The sequence below is a fragment of the Hemicordylus capensis genome, chromosome 4 (genome assembly GCF_027244095.1).
Source record: "Hemicordylus capensis ecotype Gifberg chromosome 4, rHemCap1.1.pri, whole genome shotgun sequence".
In the NCBI taxonomy this organism is placed as follows: domain Eukaryota; kingdom Metazoa; phylum Chordata; class Lepidosauria; order Squamata; family Cordylidae; genus Hemicordylus; species Hemicordylus capensis.
In genome coordinates this window covers 224,980,811-225,001,837 of record NC_069660.1, presented here as the reverse complement: position 1 = coordinate 225,001,837, position 21,027 = coordinate 224,980,811, and the positions used below count along the sequence as shown (strand labels likewise).

Genomic DNA, 21,027 nt, shown 5'->3' with positions numbered 1-21,027 from the left:
TGAGGACCCTGAATAGGCCTGGCCCAAGCCCCCACTGTGCCTGAGGTGGTATGGCAAGCTGTAGGCCCCCCCCACACACACACTTTTATTTTATTTTACTTTACTTTACTTTATTTTATTTAACACATTTGTATACCACCCCACACACAAGTCCCATGGCACACACCCCTGCAGTGTGCCAGTATCCTCCTACTCTGGCCTCCTCAATCCCCCTTGCAATGCACCCTGCATGTCACAAGCCAATTTTTCTCCCTCCCCACCTGGACCGCCCCAGACCTGAGGGTGGCAACCACAGTCACTCTTCCTCCTCCCACTTCCTACCTTTTGAAAAGGCAGGATGAGAAGTGGAGTGGGAGGAAGGGTGTGCCGGATCCTGCAGGACCTTCCATTCCAGGCCCTGTTCCTGGGAGAAGCAGGATGGGAAGATACAGCGTGGTGGTAGTAGGGATGCAGCTGCTGGCTCTGGGTAGGGTAGGGTAGGGTAGGGTAGGGGCAGGGGCAACCACCTGCCTGCTCACTCATGGAGTGGTTAGTGATGCCAGCGGCTAGAGGCAGTGGGCTAGTGGAGAGCTAAGTTGCAGCCTCCAACAATCCGTTGCCTGAAGCAGCTGCCTCCCCATCCCTCAGTAAGGGCCAACTCCGACCTTGAAGAGCATGCATTCACAGCCTTTGGCTCTGTTCACAAAAGGAGCAGAAATAGCTAGGTGTGTTTTGTAAAACCTCTCCTATCTCTGGTCTGAAGCTTGTAGGCTCTGATGAGGACATGAGGGACTGCTCATGGGGAGGACCTGCTCATGGGCAGCAGGGGAGGACCTGAAGACTGATCTCCTTGTACCAGCTGCTTAAGACAGAAACGTGCCTGTTGAAAGGGACTATTTATACTGCACAGCAGCTTACTGGGAAGATTATACAAAGCACCTCTATATACAAGGATATGAATCATGCCCCATTACCCCAAATGCTTGATCTCATGCATGGAGAAATTGTGTGCTTAGTTTACTTGACTATATCATATGGTTTTGAGTGGCAGAATGAGCTCCTGGATGAGACAAAATGGCTCAAGTCTCATTCTTTGGGTCAACTTTTCACAGACTCTTACCTTTGCCTGCATGGGAGGTGGTGTCCTGGGTGACACCTGAAAAGCAAAGCAACATTGTAAATAAGAACAATGAACTCAGGACAAATATTAAGCGTCTTTTCACTGGGCCCTAGTCAATAGAGATTCATTCATTCATTCATTCATTTATTTCTTTAATTTAACATATTTTTATACCGCCCAAAACTTATGTCACTGGGCCGTTTACAACAAAATAGAAACAGAAAGTAAAGACACAAATGTAAAGGAGATTAAAGCTGTTCACACGCTCCCTGTCGAGGCGGGGAGGGCAGCAGAGGAGGAAGGCAGGGTTCAATCTACCTCCCCCCACCCCGATGATCTTGGGATAAATCTTTGGCTCGCCATCACACTACCCCATGCACGCAGATCAGTGGAGCCTGAGACTCGTTTTCCCAGCCTCTGGGAATCCCACATTGTGCTTCATGATGAGCATGGTGCATTGGGGAGTTCCCCCAGGAGCTGGGTGCCCTAGGCGTCCAACTCTGTGACTGCTCCAGCTATGTGCAGCCCAAGCATACACATGACGGTGTGCTTGCGCCCTTCTACCCAGGAAAAACATTGGATACAAAACCCAGGCTAACTTGCAGGGCGCCACCAAGATCGAAGCCAATCCTGCCCTACTAACCATTTGGATCTGAAGGAAATCAAGAAATATCTGGGCTGCTGTTGATACCAAGACTGATATCTGTCTAGTTGAAGGCATCCTTCAAGCATTTCAAAGCTCTGGTTCATACACCTTAAGTGGCGCAGTGGGGAAATGCTTGACAAACAAGAAGGTTGCCGGTTCATATCGGGCAGCAGTGATATAGGAAGATGCTGAAAGGCATCATCTTGGACTGCTCGGGAGGAGGCAATGGTAAACCCCTCCTGTGTATTCTACCAAAAGAAAACCACAGGGCTCTGTGGGCACCAGGAGTCAAAATCAACTTGACGGCACACTTCACCTTCACCTTAGTTCATACATTCAGGCGTTTTCAGGAATGGCCACTACAAAAATGCAGTGGAAGAGTAATGCAAGCCAGGCAGGTAGACCCTAATGTGTAGCTAGGAGTCTAGGACTGCAGACCTGTCGCACAGATAGACTCATAGGTGAGGCAAGCTCTCTGTGTAATCAACAGAAGCCAAGCATGTGTAATTGCCCCCCCCCGCTCAGTTTTTGATAGCAAGACTCATGCAATCCAGGGCCTGTGTGTGATCAGCCAGTCACAGAGAGGGCTCAGTTCACACTGGGATTTATTGGGGTGGGGAGAGGACACCTACACATCTGTCCAACATGACAGTCTTGTAGACTGTCTCTCTTCTTCCTCCCCCACACACTGAACCCACACACCTGCCCTGCCCCCTGGTTAAACATCTGAACTCAGGTATGGGTTATTCATTTTGGAAAGTTATGTTTTTCATATGTTTGGGCTTTTTAACACATTTCTTGAAAAAGGAGGGAGCAAGGGACCTCTCCCTGGTAGGACCTTTGGCTTTTTGGGGCATATTTTATTATGAGTATGACAGCACTTCAGTTTCAGATCTGAAGAAAACTTTCCTTTGCCTCTGAAATAACAGTCCTGAAACAGGTAATCAGAGTTGGCTTTTTTTTTTTTGCCTGTGGTTCCCAAATGATATATTTTAGACAAGAGTTCATTATGATGGCTCTAAAGAGGCGGCCAAGAACAGAATTTATTCCCATTCTCCCCCCCCCTTCCTATGAAGTGCATATAGAGCTGTAGATCAAGGAAATTGTGTTTCATTTCCATCCTCTTACTTTTGCCATTATTGGCTATGAAAATACAAATAAAAGCCACCAAAAAGGCTTTGCCCACTCTTTCACAAGAAAACTTACAATTTTAAAAAACCACCCCCCAAAGGATTTACTTTCAGCCCAAAAATGACTGACTTAGATGCTAAACTTACAATGTTCTTGAAGAAGTGGAGTACTGGGTTGTCCTCCACATACCGTCCATGTTGAGACCTCGGATGAGGCAGGGAACTTACATGGCTAGCTCTGGCAGCGTGATGATAGTCCTGAAACACAGGATAGGTGGTATCTATTAGGGCAGGGTGTAATCTAAAAGGGTTAATGTTCACATTTGGAAAGAAAATCTGTATTGAAAAGAGGTGTTTATATACAGTAAAGATAAAAGAGATGGTAACGGACATTGCATCCATAAGAACACAGACAGAGTCCTGCTGAGTAAAGGGCCATCTCATAATGGCTATCAGCCTGTTTCAACCATGGCCAGCCAGCTGCTTCCTGCAAGTCCCCAAGAAGGGCACAAGGCAACAACCCCCCCCCCGTTGTTTGTCCTCCCTCCCCAGCAACTGGTATTCAGCAGCACACTGCCCCTAAACATGGAAGCGCCATTTCGCTGTCATGGATAAGAGCTAGACCTTTGTTCCATGAATGTGTCTGATTGCTTTTTCGAGATAAGAGCGTTCAACCATCTCTTCTTGTTACAAACTAATTCCACATAAGGGAAACATTTCATCATTATGTCTAATTATCAGCGAATTCCTCGTAAGTGACCTTTTTTCCTATTAGCGCCACTGCTACTTTGACTTATTTTATTTATTTATTTATTTATTTTACATATTTTTATACTGCCCAAAACTTATGTCTCTGGGTGGTTTACAAAATAAAAACAACGTTAAAACATAAACAAGAAATTTAAAACACAACAATTTAAAAATTTTTTTTAAAGATTTCCCAGCCTTTATTTTCAACAGCACCATAAAAGACATGGGAGTTAAGCCACATGAACATGAAACTACCTTATACTGAGCATACAGACATTGCTCTGTCTCGTTCAATACTGTCTACTCTGGCAGGCAGTAGCACTTGAGATATCTTGAATAGATTTCCCAACTTGTGCTATCTGAGCACCTTGCCGGTGGCATTGTTGGGGATAGGAGCTGGGACCTTCTGTATGCAAATTATGTGCTGTGATCCACTAGGGGATAATTCTTTCCCCTCAGTGACTGTGTGTTGCATATTGAATAAGCAGGACAAAATGTATATACTTTTAAAATAGAAATGTGTACGTTTGGGTGGATATAGAAAGCTGTTTAGTATTTGGTGGCTTCTTGTAAACTTGCAACAGAATGCAGGCAACCCCAAGAGGAACTGGTTATTCCTGTCGGACCATGTGACAAGTTGAGGTTTAGCATGTGCTCCCTACCTAACATTTGCGATTGAGTTGCAGTGATATTGCAAAATGTACTTCATAATGTGACCAGAACGATCATGAGAGCTCCCTGCAAAGTTGCATACATTCTGCACTGAGTTTACATGTTGCCAGTTTGTGATAAATGATCATCTCTATCCACCAAGCATGTTAGTAGCAGTTTGTGCAACAGGGAAAACAAGGCAAAATGATACAATTTATTGGTCCAAGTATTATTCAAAATGTTGGGTGCAAGCTTTCAGGTTACACAGAACTCTTCTTTAGGCATTAGTGTTTCAAGCAAAGATAAAACAAATTATATTACATGCAAAGGCTAATGAAAACCAAGTAATGCTGAATGTTTTCTATAACAAATATGTTTAAACAGAAACTGGCCTTTCCGGGTTGCAAAGCTTACTGGAGTAGGCCAGCTCGTTCCCCATAAAATAAGGCAGCGAAACAAGTTAGGAAGAGGCTCAGAAAAAGAAAAAGAAAATTCAGCTAGGAATTGCAAAGCATTTTCTATATCCACTAACCTCATGCCCCATAGGACCCTTGAACAGTAGAGAGTAGCTAATCCAAAAGAGACTGGACATTATATTAGTAGCACTGGAGATAAATTTGAAATGCACACTAGATAAAGGTTCACTTCAAATCATAATTGATTTATTCCATTGTGACTGAAAGATCACAAAATTTGAGGTTGGAGGAGCCTTAGAGGTCCCACATCCGGCTCAGTCAAGGAAACTGCTGCAGCATCCTGAGAGATGGTTGGTCTAACCACTGTTTGAAAACTTGCTGGGAAGGAGAGCCCACCTCTGCCTACCACAGGTATGGCCCTCTTCTGTTTTGAAAGGATGCCCCATCCCTAAATGTGATTAAAAGCACAATCTAGGGCAGTTACATGTGTAACATTATCTGGATTTCATGCTTTCATTTTTGCATTTGTAATCAATTTTTCCCTCTGAATACCTGAGAATTATCTACTTTTCCAGTCCGCCTGACGAAGAATTCTGTGTAACTGGAAAGCTCCCATTCTCCTATACCAATGGAAGTCCTGAGAGTGCTCCCGTGCCTTTCAGAAGCACTTTGAGATGCATCCTTGAGGTGCTAAGTAAAATAAGGCGTAATAAGCACTACATTTAATAGATGATATATATGCACTTTGGAATATAAATTTTATGCCCTTCTGCTTGTTAAAAGCAAAATACTCATGCACTTACCTGCTATTCTATATGGTAGCAAGGCAGTCTTAATCAGATGTTGAGTACAGTATCTGAATGTTTCATTCTCAATATTGTAGCTAGTCGTTTTTAACTAATCAGTATTCATCTCCGTTTGCAACTCAGTAGGTGAATTCATATTTCAGGGGTGCCAATGAATGTTTGCAGAGTGGTTGGAGATTGTATATAGCAACTATATTTTTATCTGTTTATTTTGATTGCTAGTTAGCTGCGTCTGAAATCTTGTGTTAGGCAACAAAACAAAAATCAGAAGCAAATGATACTTTATCAATATCAATGAAATTATGTTGACTTAACCCCAAGTCCCAGAAACAGAGACAACAAGAAAGTCTTACAAAAAGTGTATGTCATTAATACTGATCTCTCTGTAATTTTAATAGACATGGTGGATGCCAATGGGTATATAACACCTCTGTCATATTATTCATAGTCTCACGTAGTTAACATCAAATGGTTCTGATTTGTGTTGTTCCCATGAAAAATCCACTTGGTAGACTGATGTGAAAGTTAGAAATCATAATGAATTTGAGCTTCTCTTGCTTATCCCTTTTACTGTTGTTATTTATGTTCCATACCTCCTGGCAGCCCTGAGGCTGAGAAATCTTTTTTTTTTAAAGTGATTAAGACTTCACAAACCACGCAAATGTGCTCCCACATTGCATGTTTTCTGCACATGGTCTAAAGCTTCAGAGACCTATTTATTTTTGAGTAACTAAGTATTGCAGCACCGACATCTTGTAAGTTGAGCAGCAGTGCACGAGGGAGCCCTGAGAAGATCATCAAACTACAGGTGAAACTCGGAAAATTAGAATATCGTGCAAAAGTTCATTAATTTCAGTAATGCAAATTAAAAGGTGAAACTGATATATGAGACAGACGCATTACATGCAAAGCAAGATAAGTCAAGCCTTAATTTGTTATAATTGTGATGATCATGGCGTACAGCTCATGAAAACCCCAAATCCACAATCTCAGAAAATTAGAATATTACATGGAACCAAGAAGACAAGGATTGAAGAATAGAACAATATCGGACCTCTGAAAAGTATAAGCATGCATATGTATTCAGTACTTGGTTTGGGCCCCTTTTGCAGCAATTACTGCCTCAATGCAGCGTGGCGTGGATGCTATCAGCCTGTGGCACTGATGAGGTATTATGGAAGACCAGGATGCTTCATTAGCGGCCTTCAGCAATTCTGCATTGTTTGGTCTCATGTCTCTCATCCTTCTCTTGGCAATGCCCCATAAATTCTCTATGGGGTCAGGTCAGGCGAGTTTGCTGGCCAATCAAGCACAGTACACTGTATAATTTTCAGAGGTCTGATATTGTTCTATTCTTCAATCCTTGTCTTCTTGGTTCCATGTAATATTCTAATTTTCTGAGATTGTGGATTTGGGGTTTCCATGAGCTGTACGCCATGATCATCACAATTATAACAAATTAAGGCATGACTTATCTCGCTTTGCATGTAATGCGTCTGTCTCATATATCCGTTCACCATTTAATTTGCGTTACTGAAATTAATGGACTTTTGCACGATATTCTAATTTTCCGAGTTTCACCTGTATATGAAAAGAAGACACTGAGGTCATTAACACAATCAAAAACTGTGTTCTACCCGGGTTTGGGAGCTGTAAAACTGCTCCCAATTTTTGGTTGTGTGGAAGCAAAGGAGAAAAACCTGGGTAGACGTTACTGTGTGGAAGCAAGGTAGAAGAAAAGCTTTTCCTCTTTCCTTGCTTCCACACAATCAAAATATGGGAGTACACACAGCTCCCAAACCCGGGTAGAACACAGTTTCTGATTTTGTGAATGACCTCACTTTTTTAAAAAGTGTGTTTCTATGGCAGATATAATTAAGAGAAATGTTTTATTTTTCAAATGCCATTGGAAACTCATTTTAGTTTGCTCTGTTAGATTTGCTTTACTGTGTGCATGCATTTATATTCCAGAAGAGCAGCATAGGAACATAGGAAACTGCCATATACTGAGAGACCATTGGTCTATCTAGCTCAGTATTGTCTTCACAGACTGGCAGCGGCTTCTCCAAGGTTGCAGGTGGGAATTCTCTCTCAGCCCTATCGTGGAGAAGCCAGGGAGGGAACTTGAAACCTTCTGCTCTTCCCAGAGTGGCTCCATCCCCTAAGGGGAATATCTTGCAGTGCTCACACATCAAGTCTCCCATTCATATGCAACCAGGGCGGACCCTGCTTCTTTAAGGGGACAAGTCATGATTGCTACCACAAGACCATCTCTCCTCTCAAGAGCAGAATTGGGTGTCATTACAATTCTGTCCATCAACCCATGCCCACCCCCTCCCCAACAATGGGCACTTCATTTTTTGTGTTTTTAGTTTTTCACTTTCTTTAAAAGTTGTCAGTGCTGAGCATTTTGAACAGAGAACAAGTGCTATCAAAAAGCTCAGCCTCTTACTAAGTGCACTTTTGACTTGCGTAAAGTTTCAAATCGACAAACCTGAAAAAACAAAAAAACCTAGACCCTGCAAAGTCTTTTTTACTTTGCATGGGCTATGAGCAATGTACATGCTAGACTGTTGTATCTGAAAGTCCCAGCTTCAGTTCAGCCCAGTGAACTGAGACCACATTCCACTCACTCTTCACTTCCTCCCCACCCCTTCTTGTGCTGCTCTGCTTGCTGGACTTACCTGGTATGACCCCTTCATAGGCACTTCTCTTGTGTAGAGAGACTGCAAACCTAATAGATAATCTGTAAGAACTCCCCCCCCCACTCCCCATACACAAAAAACTAATTTTTATTTTCATCACAATTTTTGTTATAAACCTCCACAGGACTTATTCAGTGGTGGTATAGGAACGTAATAAATAATACATTATATATAATTGAATGTTTTAAGAGCTTAGCAATTTGATTCATTCTTAATGCATTACATGATGCATAGCCCTCCATTCCAGAAAAGAGGGCTATGGGTCACAAGAAGCCACCGGTGTCCCTGTGCTGAAGGCTTCTTTCCACAGCAGACCGTGTGCGGACGGGGAGCGATTTCGTTGTGTGGCCCTCAGGAACAGATTTACACAACTTCAAAGAGCCTTTGGAGGAGGGGAGTGATGTGAAAATCGCTCCCCACCCCACCGCCATGCCTGGTCTGCTGGGGAAAGAACCTTTCAGCACAGGAACACTGAAGGTTTCTTGTGGTCACCCCATCGTCCTTCCTGCGATGGAGGCCTGTTCATCCTGCCAGCCAACAAAATCAGTAGGTAGCTTAGTGACTGTTCTAAGGAACATGAGAGGAGGCCCAGTGGGAGGAAGTCCATTTATTTCACACAGTGATCACAAGGCGCTTCAAGGTAGCCCACTATGCATAAAAAGCCACAGTGTTTACAAGACAGCATTTCACAAGGCCCCTCTCCCCAACACCTGGACATAGATGGAGGAGCAGGGAGAGGGGGTATGGAACCGTGGGTCCATTAGATCTACAGTTCCATGCTACGTCTGAACCTGGTCATTGCTTCCATGTGACTGTGGTGGGATAGGTGGTTGCTGTAGATGTTTACAAAGGAGAGTGGTGTGCTTGTATCTATTGTACCTGAACCAGCCCATCGTAAAGCTGGAAAGACCTCTCTCTGAAACTTTGGAGAGCCACTGCCAGGCAGTGTAGACAACACTGACCTTGCTTGACCAACATTCTGAGTCAGTCAAAGGCAGCTTCATATGTTCATGTTCACAACAGAGACATTACCAGCCTGAGCTCCTGTAACTAAGCAACAAGCACTACCAAGGCAACCAGGCAGGTGGATGAAAACCAGGAGATAAGGGGTGAGTGATGGGGTGACTTCAGAAATCCTTAAAATGCCATTTGTCAAGCTGAACGAGGGAACCACAATGCTGAAAGAAAGGCCAACAGGGCAGGTGCTATGCCATTCAGTTGTTTTCTTTGTATCTTCTTTTTTGTGATCTTGTAGAACCAGAGGCCTAGTTGTACATTTTTACCAACAATTCATATGTAAGATCCGTATGCAAAGACAGGTTGTTTTTATCATGTCGAGGGTTCCTTACATCCAAGGCCTGCAGCTGTTTCTTCACTTGTGGGAAATGGATGGTGGTGGTGGTGGTAGTGCTTCCATCTCATGCAGGAATGCTGCAAATAAGACCTGACTATCCTGCAAAACACAACTTGCCTTTGCCTCAGTATTGTGGCTTGGTTCTGTCACTTAGGCTCAGCTCCCCCTCCTTTAACCTCTACCAACTCTCACCTCTCCTGCTACCCCTCCGAAAGAGCTGCAGTGTACACAAGGTTTTTCATCACACAGAAGAACTACAGCTGACATCTCATGCACATTTATTGAACAAATATTACATCAGATTCTGCGAAAGTCATTGGAGAGCTATTCATAAGGTGACCACATGTAAAGTTGGAGCATACTTATACTTTTAGTCATAAGAACATAAGAACAGCCCTGCTGGATCAGGCCCAAGGCCCATCTAGTCCAGCATCCCGTTTCACACAGTGGCCCACCAGATGCCGCTGGAAGCCAACAGGCAGGAGTTGAGGGCATGCCCTCTTTCCTGCTGTTACTCCCCTGCAACTGGTATTCAGAGGCATCCTGCTTTTGAGGCTGGAGGTGGCCCACAGCCCTCCGACTAGTAGCCAATGATAGACCTCTCCTCCATGAAGTTATCCAAGCCCCTCTTAAAGCCATCCAGGTTGTTGGCTGTCACCACATCTTGTGGCAGAGAATTCCACAAGTTGATTATGTGTTGTATCATTTTGTGGGTGTCGCTCTTCTTACTCCAAAACCTGCAGCCCCTGAAATGATGAAGCATAGGAGGGGGGCATGATCCCACTTAGCATCTGGTCACTCTATGCATTATTGTCCCTTCTGCACCTACTAGTTTCCTTTTTTGCACAATACAAACCATTAAAAGTACAGAAGTACTGTCTTCCTTTGCACGTAGTCATTCTAGGGATAAACTCTATGTAAAAGTCAATTGCGCGTAAAAACGACAATCTTATCCAGCATTGCTTTTCCCCAAGCCCTTGGAAAATGTGTGACTTGCACAGAAACTGTGCTGGATAGACTGTGCCCCCAGAAAAGATTGCAGTCATGGACCAGCCAGTACTTCATCTTTATCTCTTTGAAAAATAAAGGCCCACATCCTGACAAAGGCTGCACATGTGCTACATGAGATGTGCCCATGCCACGGAAGGCTTCTATTACCTTAGCTGTGGTGATCATGTGGGGGGCAATTTATCTCTGATCTCTGCTTCTCCTGGCAGTACCCTGTGTCACCCAAAAATATTTCCCTGAGGGTCATGCAAGCACACCCTTCCACCTCGGTCTCTGATTGTGTTCAGTTCAGTCCAGACACAGAATTGGGCAGCCAGTTCAGACACAGAACTGGGCAGCTAGAGCACCCAGCTGTGGAGATACCCCTCAATGCACTGCGCTCCTTGTGCGGTGCATTGTGGGATTGTTGGAGGCGGGGCTGCATCCCCCTGGCCTCCAGATGGTCATTTGGCGGCTCCAGGCAGTGTAGCTTGTGTGGGTGTGTGAGCTGCTTGACCTGAGCATGAGATCATCGGGGGGGGGGAGATAAAAGCGCTCCTGCCTCCCTCCCCACCCCCAACCCTCCCTGCCCCATCATCCTAGCTTGTGTGAACAGCCTTAGAGTCTGTTTTTTTTTAAAAAAAATCCATTTTAGTCACTTTTGGAAAGATGTTTTGTGAGCCTTTGCATTGTTTTAAGTACAATCCAACTCTGGGACTGGCACAGAGTGTGTGGATTCATAGGACGCTCACATACCTCGTGGCCTTCCCACTGTTGCATTAGTGGGAATCTACTGTTGCATTAACTTCAGTTGTCAAATATTTCCCTCCTGCACTGTTTACACGAGTACTTCATTACGGAATTAGCTCACTTCTGTTTCTCTCTGCCTGCTCCCAGACTGAAGGTCAGCTTGCTGAGTCCAGCAAGTCTTTGAATTTACATGGAGGCTGCTATTTGGACTCAACATTTCACCAATACTCACAACAAATAAGCACATACTTGGGTTGATAGTCAATGTTCAATGGAGTGTTTAAGATGCCCTTATGTTTTGTGCAGATCCATAAGTGTCGCAGCATTGAACAGCAGCAGACAACACTTGTGTGCAGGCTGGTAGGCACAGGACTCATGACCAGGTAAGAGCCTTGAAAAGGACAGAGCACCAGCATAGGGAAACACCTTTTGCCAGCCTCCTCATGAGACCCGTAACACTGAAATTGGCCATTCATATGGGGAAAAGCAAAGACTGTTTCCTTGACTTGCTATTGGTTTTAAGAACAGTTTGTATTTATGGTGACCAGGTGCCTATGAGGACAGGCCTCATGTGTCTCCACACTGAGCTTACCTCCGAGTGTAATATTTACATAGTCCCTGAGATGGAAAAAGTGACTGAGAATTGCTTGCATAGCAAAAAGGACTGCTGTGGATGTCATCACCCTTGAAAAATTGTTTTGCTCAGTTCTTTCCAGGAAAACAACCAGAATTGCTCTGAACTCCAGACCTTCCCTCTCTATCTTCGTAGTACAGCTTCTCCTAAAGTTCTTGAAATGGGAAGTCCAATTTTATTCGTGTTTACTTGGAAGTAAATGTCAACAGGACTTCTTCCCAAGTAAGTACTCATAGGATTACAGCTGTAGATCCATGATAATTTCTATGTGTTGAATCCCTTGTTATTTTGTAGCAATAACCTCATAATCAAAACCAGCTTTGAAGCCACTATCCAGTACAGAATTAAGTGCAATCAAACCCATTTATTTTAATTTGCTTAAGCATGCTTAACCTTGTGTTGGATAGTGGCCTCTGTTCTTATCATGAGAAAAACCAAGGATAAAACTGAAGAGAGTATTAGAATTTTGTCATGTGTGATCTTGAAGAAAATAAGAATCTTTGTTCGTACCAGTTCCTCCAACACAATACTATATTTTGCTATTTATTTATTTCACCTATATTGCATCTTTCCTCCAAGGAGCTCAGTGAAGCATACATAGTTGTTTCCTCATTTTAGCCTCACAACAACCCTGTGAGGCTAAAGATAATGATTGAGATTAGGCTGAGATAATGATTGGCCCATGGTGACATTCTTGGCTGATCTGAGATTTGAATCTGTCGGTTCTCCGTGCAACACTCTAACCACTAGAGCATGCTTCTATTCTTAGTGTATTGACACCTGATTTGACACTTTCCCAGTAGTAATGGTTTCCCCCTTTCTTTTTAAAAGATCTACTATTATTACTGTCAGTCATTTTCCATCCCTTATATTCTATGTTGCTATTATTTTCTTGGTTCAGAAACAATGAGATAAAAAACTATTTCTGGGAGCCACTACAAATGGAAAAAAATAACCTTGATGATGATGGAAAGTGAAATGTCCTGAAAGGAGAAGCTATATTTCATCAAATGATGATGATGATGATGATGATGATTACATTTATATCCTGTTCTTCCTCCAAGGAGCCCAGAGTGGTGTACTACATACTTAAGTTTCTCTTTCACAATAACCCTGTGAAGTAGGCTAGGCGGAGAGAGAAGTGACTGGCCCAGAGTCAGCCAGCTAGTATCGTGGCTGAATGGGGATTTGAACTCGGGTCTTCCCGGTCCTAGTCCAGCACTCTAACCACTACATCCCATATGTTTAAAACAAACAAATAAAAACTAGAGTATATAGTTGTTTACTGCTGTATTATAATTCTAATAGTAGTTTGTCTCTAATGCTGAAGCCATATTCCAGGATCTGGTGAACAACTAGTTCTTTTGGAGGGACATTTTGAGAAGTGATGTTGTTTTACTGCCTCAGTGAGAACTAGGCTGGCACGGATACCACATTCCCACATCCCCTTTGCCTCTGAGTTAAAACTGAGAGGTCAAGTAGGGCTTTTTAGGTGGATGGATGTGGTCTGGGAGCTCTAAGCTGCCAATTCCCATTCTACAACAATTCAATTGACTATACTAAATTGGGCAATTATCATTTTGCTTATTGGCCAACAACTATCAGCCCATTATAGTATTTGTGTGCAAGATAGTTCTAGAGGGTAGACCCTCTTGAATGACATTAGGTATTAGGTTCCTCTCAATTTAATACATTTATATTAAAATGTATTAGATGTCCTTCTAAACAATAATGATGGAAACAATAGAATATAAATCACAACGATAACAATGCAAAATAAAAACACAGAGAAGAGAGAGCATATTCTTTTTTTCACAATTAATATTTGCAAGGATCAAAGGGACACTAGAATGCAATGGGTGTGCAACAAAAATGTAGACAACAGATTTTTCCTTCTTTGTGTTGCTGAGGTGCTTCCAACCACCAGATGGCGTTAGCTATTTAAAATGTGCATCATCTTACAGAGAAGAGAAAACAATTTAATAAGTCCCCTCCCACCCCCGCTGCTAGGCCATACCTATTAGCAGCATTCATCTACAAGTGGAATACATATATGTACAGTAATATGTGATAATCCACATATGAAATGCATGCACTTTTGTGTAGAATTCTTTTAATGTTTGAAACGGCTTTGAGGTTCAGAGTTTGTAGTACTGAAGAAACCTCAGATTGTTGGTAATTAGGAAGGATCTCCTTGCCCATATGGTATATTTATGGGCCCACATCCTACCTAGGGGCAAGAATAATGGGTGGCCTACCAAGTGAAGGGAACCAGGATTAAAGACTTTCATGGAAACCTAACAACTGAGTGTCTTTCTTAATACCATTGATTTAAGAACCCAGCCCAATAAAGCATTTATGCATGTAGGCAAGGTTCATAATGTGAAAAGTAAGCGCATTACCACCACCAGCTCCCTGAAGGCCAGTGGAACAGATCTGATTACTACATAATCTACCCATCCCACATCATTAATTTAGCCATTATCAGTGTGCCAAATGGAACCAAATGGAACCATGGAACCAAACCACAGGGATGTGACAACCATACCACATCAGCCGTCTGTGAAGAAGACCCAACTGTCCAACAACCTGTGCAATATGAGAAAAGGGAGAGCAGCAAAAAGCATCCCTCCTCTGTTGCATGCACGCACGCACCATCTTTTGGCATATGCAATGTTAGTTTGGATGTCACTGGTTCCTAGTCGCCCTCTGCCCTGAGCTGAGTAGCCTTAGGCAATGGAGAGTCTGAAAATCCTGGTCCTGTCTCACATCAGGATATTTCTGATCTACCTTACAGATTGTCTGAAGGATTACTGAGAGGCTCCAATACAATACAATGGACAGGTCAGCTGAGGTTGCATGTGCGGAGACCCTCTTAACATCCTGATAGGATGCTTCAGATGTTTGTTGAGGAAGGGACTGAAACTAGCCTCAGGTTTTGGAGTAGAGAGAGTGCATTATTCACCATCCAGCTGTGGATTCATGTGTGCATATGATAATGTAAGTGAAGCACTATGATGAACAGTTTAAATGCTGGGTATTATTATAAGGCATTGTATGAACCTGTGTAATTAAACTAATCTTTAGATTTCTTAAAGCTTGAAGGTGAATGTAGACACTATTTGGACTGTTGCTACTGATCTGAGGATATCTTAAATCAGTTACACAAGAACATACAAAGTGCCCCACTGGATCAGACAAGATTCATGTAGATCAGTACTGTCTGATCTATGATCGTAATAAAGTTTATCTATCTATCTGTAGATCAGCATCATTTTTACCCAGTGGCCAGCTGGATGCTTCTGAAAGCTGACTAAGTAAGTGCCCCCGCAACTCATATTTAGATATACCGCCTCTGAACGCAGAGGCCCTATTGAGCTACCCTATGAGCCACGGAGCCTATCGCCTGTGAATTTGTAGAATAATCTTGTAAAGGTGTCAAAGCCATCACGAGAGTTGATGGTGATGGGGAAATGCCATCTGGGGAGGTGTTGTAGTCAAAACTGTGATCAGCAGAAGGGTACAACTTTGCATGTAGAAGATCCCAGCACACAAAATTTCTGGTATCTTTTGATAGGGTTTGGAAAAGACCCATCTGAAACCCCAGAGAGTTACTGCCAATCTGTGCAGACAATACTGATCTAGGGGGATGAAAAGTCTGGCCCAGTTACATATGTTCAAGTCAATTATGCATAGTCTAAAGAAGCAGATACTTTTAAAGTCTAAGTACACTAATTATATTATCATCATAGCTTCAATGTGAATATTTAGATGTAGTCCATTGAAGACAACAGAGTCATTTGAAAAAGATGTAGACGTGAGCTTGCACCAGAATTCAACGCTTTTTTGAATGAATGTTTGTTTTACAGCTTGTTAGTAAAAATTGTAAAGTCAAATGATTTGATTTTCAACGTGTTGTTAAATGGTGCTCTTTGCATACACAAATATATTTATATGACTTTAGGCATTTGTAAAGCAGGGACTGCCCACCTGAACAATGAAAAGGGCATGCTGTGGTTTAGACAGCCAATTTTCATTCTGTCCATCTTCTAGGTAAATTACATACATGGTCACCCCGCAGAACTATTTGAGGAAAAAAGTTTTATCTTAGACATCATGAATGCTAGCGAAGGGAGACATTCATTGTCACGTGGTTTAATGATTAGCAGCAGTTCTACCATTAAGTGGTACTTTCTATACAAATGTTTGCCACCCTTCTCTGCTAATGTATGTATTGACACAGACTTCATGACTATGCCCCAGAAAGTGAAGTCAGTGTTTTTCAAAGGATGTTAATGTAAATCCCACCTTCATTTCACTGGTGGGAAGAGAAGCACATTTAGAAGCATCAAACTTCCCGGAATGAATACCAACTGCATTTTCCTTCCATGTGCAGCTTCAAAGGAGTAACTGTGGATTGCACATAGAAAGCTGATTTTGTTTTGTGTCTTACCCACAAAGACTCTACCAAAGAATCAGAGGCGTAGCTAGGGGAGAGAGAGCCTGTGTTCACCCCTCTGCAGCTGCCCCTTGGAGTGAGGAAAAGAATGAATAAGATAGGGAGGGGTGGAGCTGCGGGACCCTCAGGAGTTCAGGTTCTTTGAACCCATCCGCTCAATTATAGGTACACCCCTTCAAAAAATGTCTTGATAATAGATCTGAGGATATCTGCATACAAAGGCTTAATTCACACATATTTATATTATATTTTAAGGCATCATCCTGCCAAAGTTAAGCAGTTTCTACTTCTATTTGCTGCTTCTAAGCCATCTGAGGGGGGAAGTTAAGTAGGCCCTTTACTCTCCCACAAACTCATGACTTAGAAATTTTGGTTGGATTTCACCCTTGGCTTATGAACTCATTTTACCATTTGTTGGGAAACTATCAAAATCTGAGTTCAGTAAAGGCATGAGATGGATAGAGTTTCTGAACAAAGTTAATTGTGTCATACTATCTAATCAAGTAGGAGGAAAGCCAATGAGGCTGACTTGGTAATAAATGTAGTTAGGACTTCAGTCCAACAGCTATGACAGGACAAAGAATATTTTGCATTGACATTACTTCATCTGAATCCAGTCAGCTGTCAAGCCCTGTCACTACTAATCCCATTATACAGTCTATCAGGTATATTTGGACAGGCTTGTGTGGATATCTCTTTATCTATCTGTATATTACATTTGTATTTCTTCCAGGATGGAACTCATTATTGTATGTTGGCTCTGTTGCTGATGCTCTGAATAATTTAACTGGTTTTTTTCTGCTTCCCTAGGAATGGTACACTGATAATCTACTCATAACTAAATGTTAGTAAACCAATGACACCCAGTGATATTATCCACATTATTCTTTGTTCTTATTAAAGATGAGCATCAACATTTCTATCGCCATCATAACCATCTTTTTTCATGAGGAGCTTGTTAGACAACTAGTCTAACCCTTTGTATCCTTCTTGCATCCTCTATTCTGTACACTTCATGTCCTTTGATAAACAATTCAAAAACTTTGATAAATGTTGATAAACAATTCACCTTGATAAAGAATTCCTTATCAGAAAAGTACTATATGCAAACTTGTTATGTTCAGGTTAGGTTGTTAATAATGAATTACACTTAAATAATTAGTAGACAAGGTTGCAGTGAGAAATCTATTTACTAAATGCATATCAATATTCAAGCATAGACAAAAGGTCAAATACTGAAACAAAATCATATTATGTTACAGACTCCAGAAAACTAGTATCATTAACTATATGTTTTTACAATGCTATAATTTATACATCAATTGTACAAAAAGTGTGGATATGACAAAAATTTCCTAGAGACAACAAAGACTTGAAAGAAGAAAAAGTCAAGGTACATAAGTTCCTTCAGAGCACTGGATACACATTGAAAGTCTCTTAATTGCTTGAAAACCATGATGAGTTAGTATCAATGTGACTAATCAATATGCAAAGCATTTCATATTTATATCAACAGTATATTGTTCATACAGTTTTCATCCACATAAAGGTCAAGTTTAAGATTCTTTAAGAACACCCAGTTTGTTTGATCCATTCTAATATTCCTGCTCCACTTGCTGCTGAGAAAACAGTTCACATGATCTCACCATTTTCCTTAATTATCAACTCTTTCAACTAGTTTTAAAAGTCCAAGTCATTGTCTTTCTCTAGGTATATCAAAACTTCCTCAGTGTAGCATTATAGAAGAAAATGTCCAAGGTTGGTCAGAGAAAGAAAAATCCCAGTCTCTACAAAACTGTGTGGCTCCTCAATAGCAATATAAAGAAGGTGCAATAGTTTTACCTGTTTAGACCCTGGCATTTCAGTGAAAACTGGCTCTTTGGAGCCACTGTAAAGGGATGGCCCTATGCCAAAACCATAGGTACTCTGTTCATGAGGGTGCTGAAGGCACAAGTGCCACCTAATAACCTTGCTGCAGAGTAAAACACAGAAGAACCCTACCTACCTACTGCTGTCATCTAGCCAGGGTTTCTTCACTCTAGTGCTAGCAGTTCCTATCTTTTGACAGAATTTCTCCTACCATCTGTATAGCCTGACTACCATGTTTCTCTTGCATCGGATGCTTTATATCTGCCTATCATTAAAATGCAATAGTTGAGCTCCATCTGAAGTGCCTATCACTCATCCATACTCTAAATAAGAGTTGCATATGGTTGGAGTTGTCTGTCCCAATTAAAAAAACAAACCAAAAAACCTTCCATGTTTTTTGTCCTTATATGAAAGAGAAGGAAGGAAGATGCGATTTAAGCTAAGGGGAGAACTGAACAAAGTTTCTGGGAGAGAGATTGAGAGATCTGGAGACACAGATCTGGGGACAGAGCGAAGCCTTTTCTTAGGAGGACGGGAGGAAGAGTAATTGTGAAAGGAGGGAATTTAAGATATAATTTTTGGTAGGACCAAGGCAATAGCTGGTAAAATGCTGAGGACTCAAAGAGCACTGTGAAAAGTTATGCCATGCTCAGGGTGTTTTAAGAGCATGCTTCATTAATTCTGAAACAGCTTCTAAATGAACTTGATATATTTTTTTAACTTCACAAATAGAAAATACTCAACTTTGGTGGAACCAGTTTCTATGGAAATGTGCTCAGGACTACTGCATTATAAGTATAGTGAAAACTATCTGCAGCTTGATCCCAAGGTTTGATGGACAAGTTAAAAAATCTTTCCAAATTGCAGTTCTAAGCTAGTGCTGCAACTTCACAGTTCCTTTGTACTCGTGTGTGTGTGTGTGTGTGTGTGTGTGTGTGTGTATATATATATATATATATATATATATATACACATATATATATACACACACATCAGTGAAAATGTTTAGGACCATTATTTAGCCCTTTTAGCACAAAGGCTAAAACTGATAAAAGTGTTATTTACAGTCACTCAACATTTAGAAGGGAAACCTCAGTGATAAATCTGATGTAAAGGAATAATTTGATGTTGTAACTTGAACAACATTTACATTTTTCCTTCTAGAATAAACAGGAATATTCTCAATCCAATGACTCAAGCAGGAGAAAGCATCACTGGACTGTTACTGAGATTATATTCTTTAATGCCACAAGCGTTTCATTTGTACCAGTCAAAGTACCATATGGGAGACTCACTGAAGTCACTTCAAATATGCCACTTGGTTTATCTCTAAATAAGAACTACAGCTATAAAGCTTTTAGATGTCAAACTTTCTTTGCCATTCCTGAGTAATTTCTGGAGAAATATTTCAGAAAATATATATTAAATCTTAATATGGTAACACAGGTGATTCTTCTTTTGTCACACAGGAGAGATGGAACCTTCATACATTCATATTGGCACATTTAATTCTCCTCCCTCCCTCCCTATCATAATGCAGTGCACATACCAAGGCAAGGGAGAACCTGCCTCCTGCAGGGATAAGGAGGAGGAGGAGGAGGCCAAAACAAAAAAAGCATTATTCTGACTTTTCTTCCTCCTCCTCTTGTCAAACAATGGAGAACGTTATTCACACATGTATTTTTTCATCCATGGATGTTCATAAGAAAAGAAGAATATGCCTCCACAAGGAATTCATAATGCTCTATGAGTGAAGGTCAGCACTCTCTCCAGACAAAAGGCCATCTGTGTTTGCTGCATTCCGACACTCACTGGTGTGGGCAGATCAGATATATGATCTAGTACTGGGGAATGAAGATCAGAACATTGCCCTGACCATCATCCCAGCTCCTGCTACCTAATGATCTGAAGCTTTGGATATCCTTACCAAGTACCAACTGACTCTAGGCACCGTTTCCTATAGGTCTAGAAGAAATCTTGTGTGGACATTCTGTTCTCTCATAATGCTGCATCTCCCCAACATTTTCTAGGTAATTGGTACTGAAGTTCTGCTGTATTGTATGTTTGCAATTTTGGTCTGACACAAGTTCCATTCAGTCAGACACAGGATTCTCAGCACCACAGCTTGGCTGATTATGAATCTTGTCTCTTGCAAACATAAATTTCGTGGTGCATGGTGGAATATGCAGGGTTTGTTTTCAATTTTTCCTAGTCATTTTTCTAGATGCTTTCAAAGTGCATCAGTGTAGTTGGTTTTTTAAAAAAACTATTACACAAATCCAGGAACTACTAACTATTTTGTTTTTAAATACAGTGAGAAAAACTATATTTCTCTATTTCCATCTATTCCGACATAATCATGAACTGACAATCCTTCTCTGACACCCACACTGTTCAAGACAATTGAGGAATATTAATAACTTATGCATTCCTGAAAAACATACACATGCACACCTAGTATTAACAAATGTTTGTGGCACTTGTTGAATAAACATCCAGCATTGAAAGTCTCCTGGAATGGTTTCTCAGTTTCCTAGGAGATGTTTTTCATTACCAGCATTATTATTTCAGAGAGTAATATTGTTGCATGATGGCAAAGCCAGTTGTTACTGACTTTGGCCAAGGCATCTGCAAGTCAGCATTTAAAGAAGTTGTTCTGTTGAAGCTAAACAGTATTTGAAATTATTTGTAACTGTTTATTTTTTATTATTTAGGCACTGGGTTAAATTTACCAGTAAGGTCAGTGGAAATAATCAGAAGTGTGCTATGAA

General features: G+C 41.5%; 1 protein-coding gene across 4 annotated transcripts in view; it reads right to left on the bottom strand.

The window, feature by feature from the left end:
* Positions 1 to 21,027, bottom strand: part of MBP (myelin basic protein) — a 214,827-nt gene that overhangs the window by 10,197 nt on the left and 183,603 nt on the right. For all 4 annotated transcript variants that reach the window (XM_053244441.1, XM_053244442.1, XM_053244438.1 and 1 more), the window contains exons 5-6: positions 3,023 to 3,133; positions 1,100 to 1,135 (exon numbers count right to left, since the gene is read on the bottom strand). In XM_053244441.1, the coding sequence (XP_053100416.1) occupies positions 1,100 to 1,135; positions 3,023 to 3,133 (147 nt within the window). The remainder of the gene's footprint in view (positions 1 to 1,099; positions 1,136 to 3,022; positions 3,134 to 21,027) is intronic.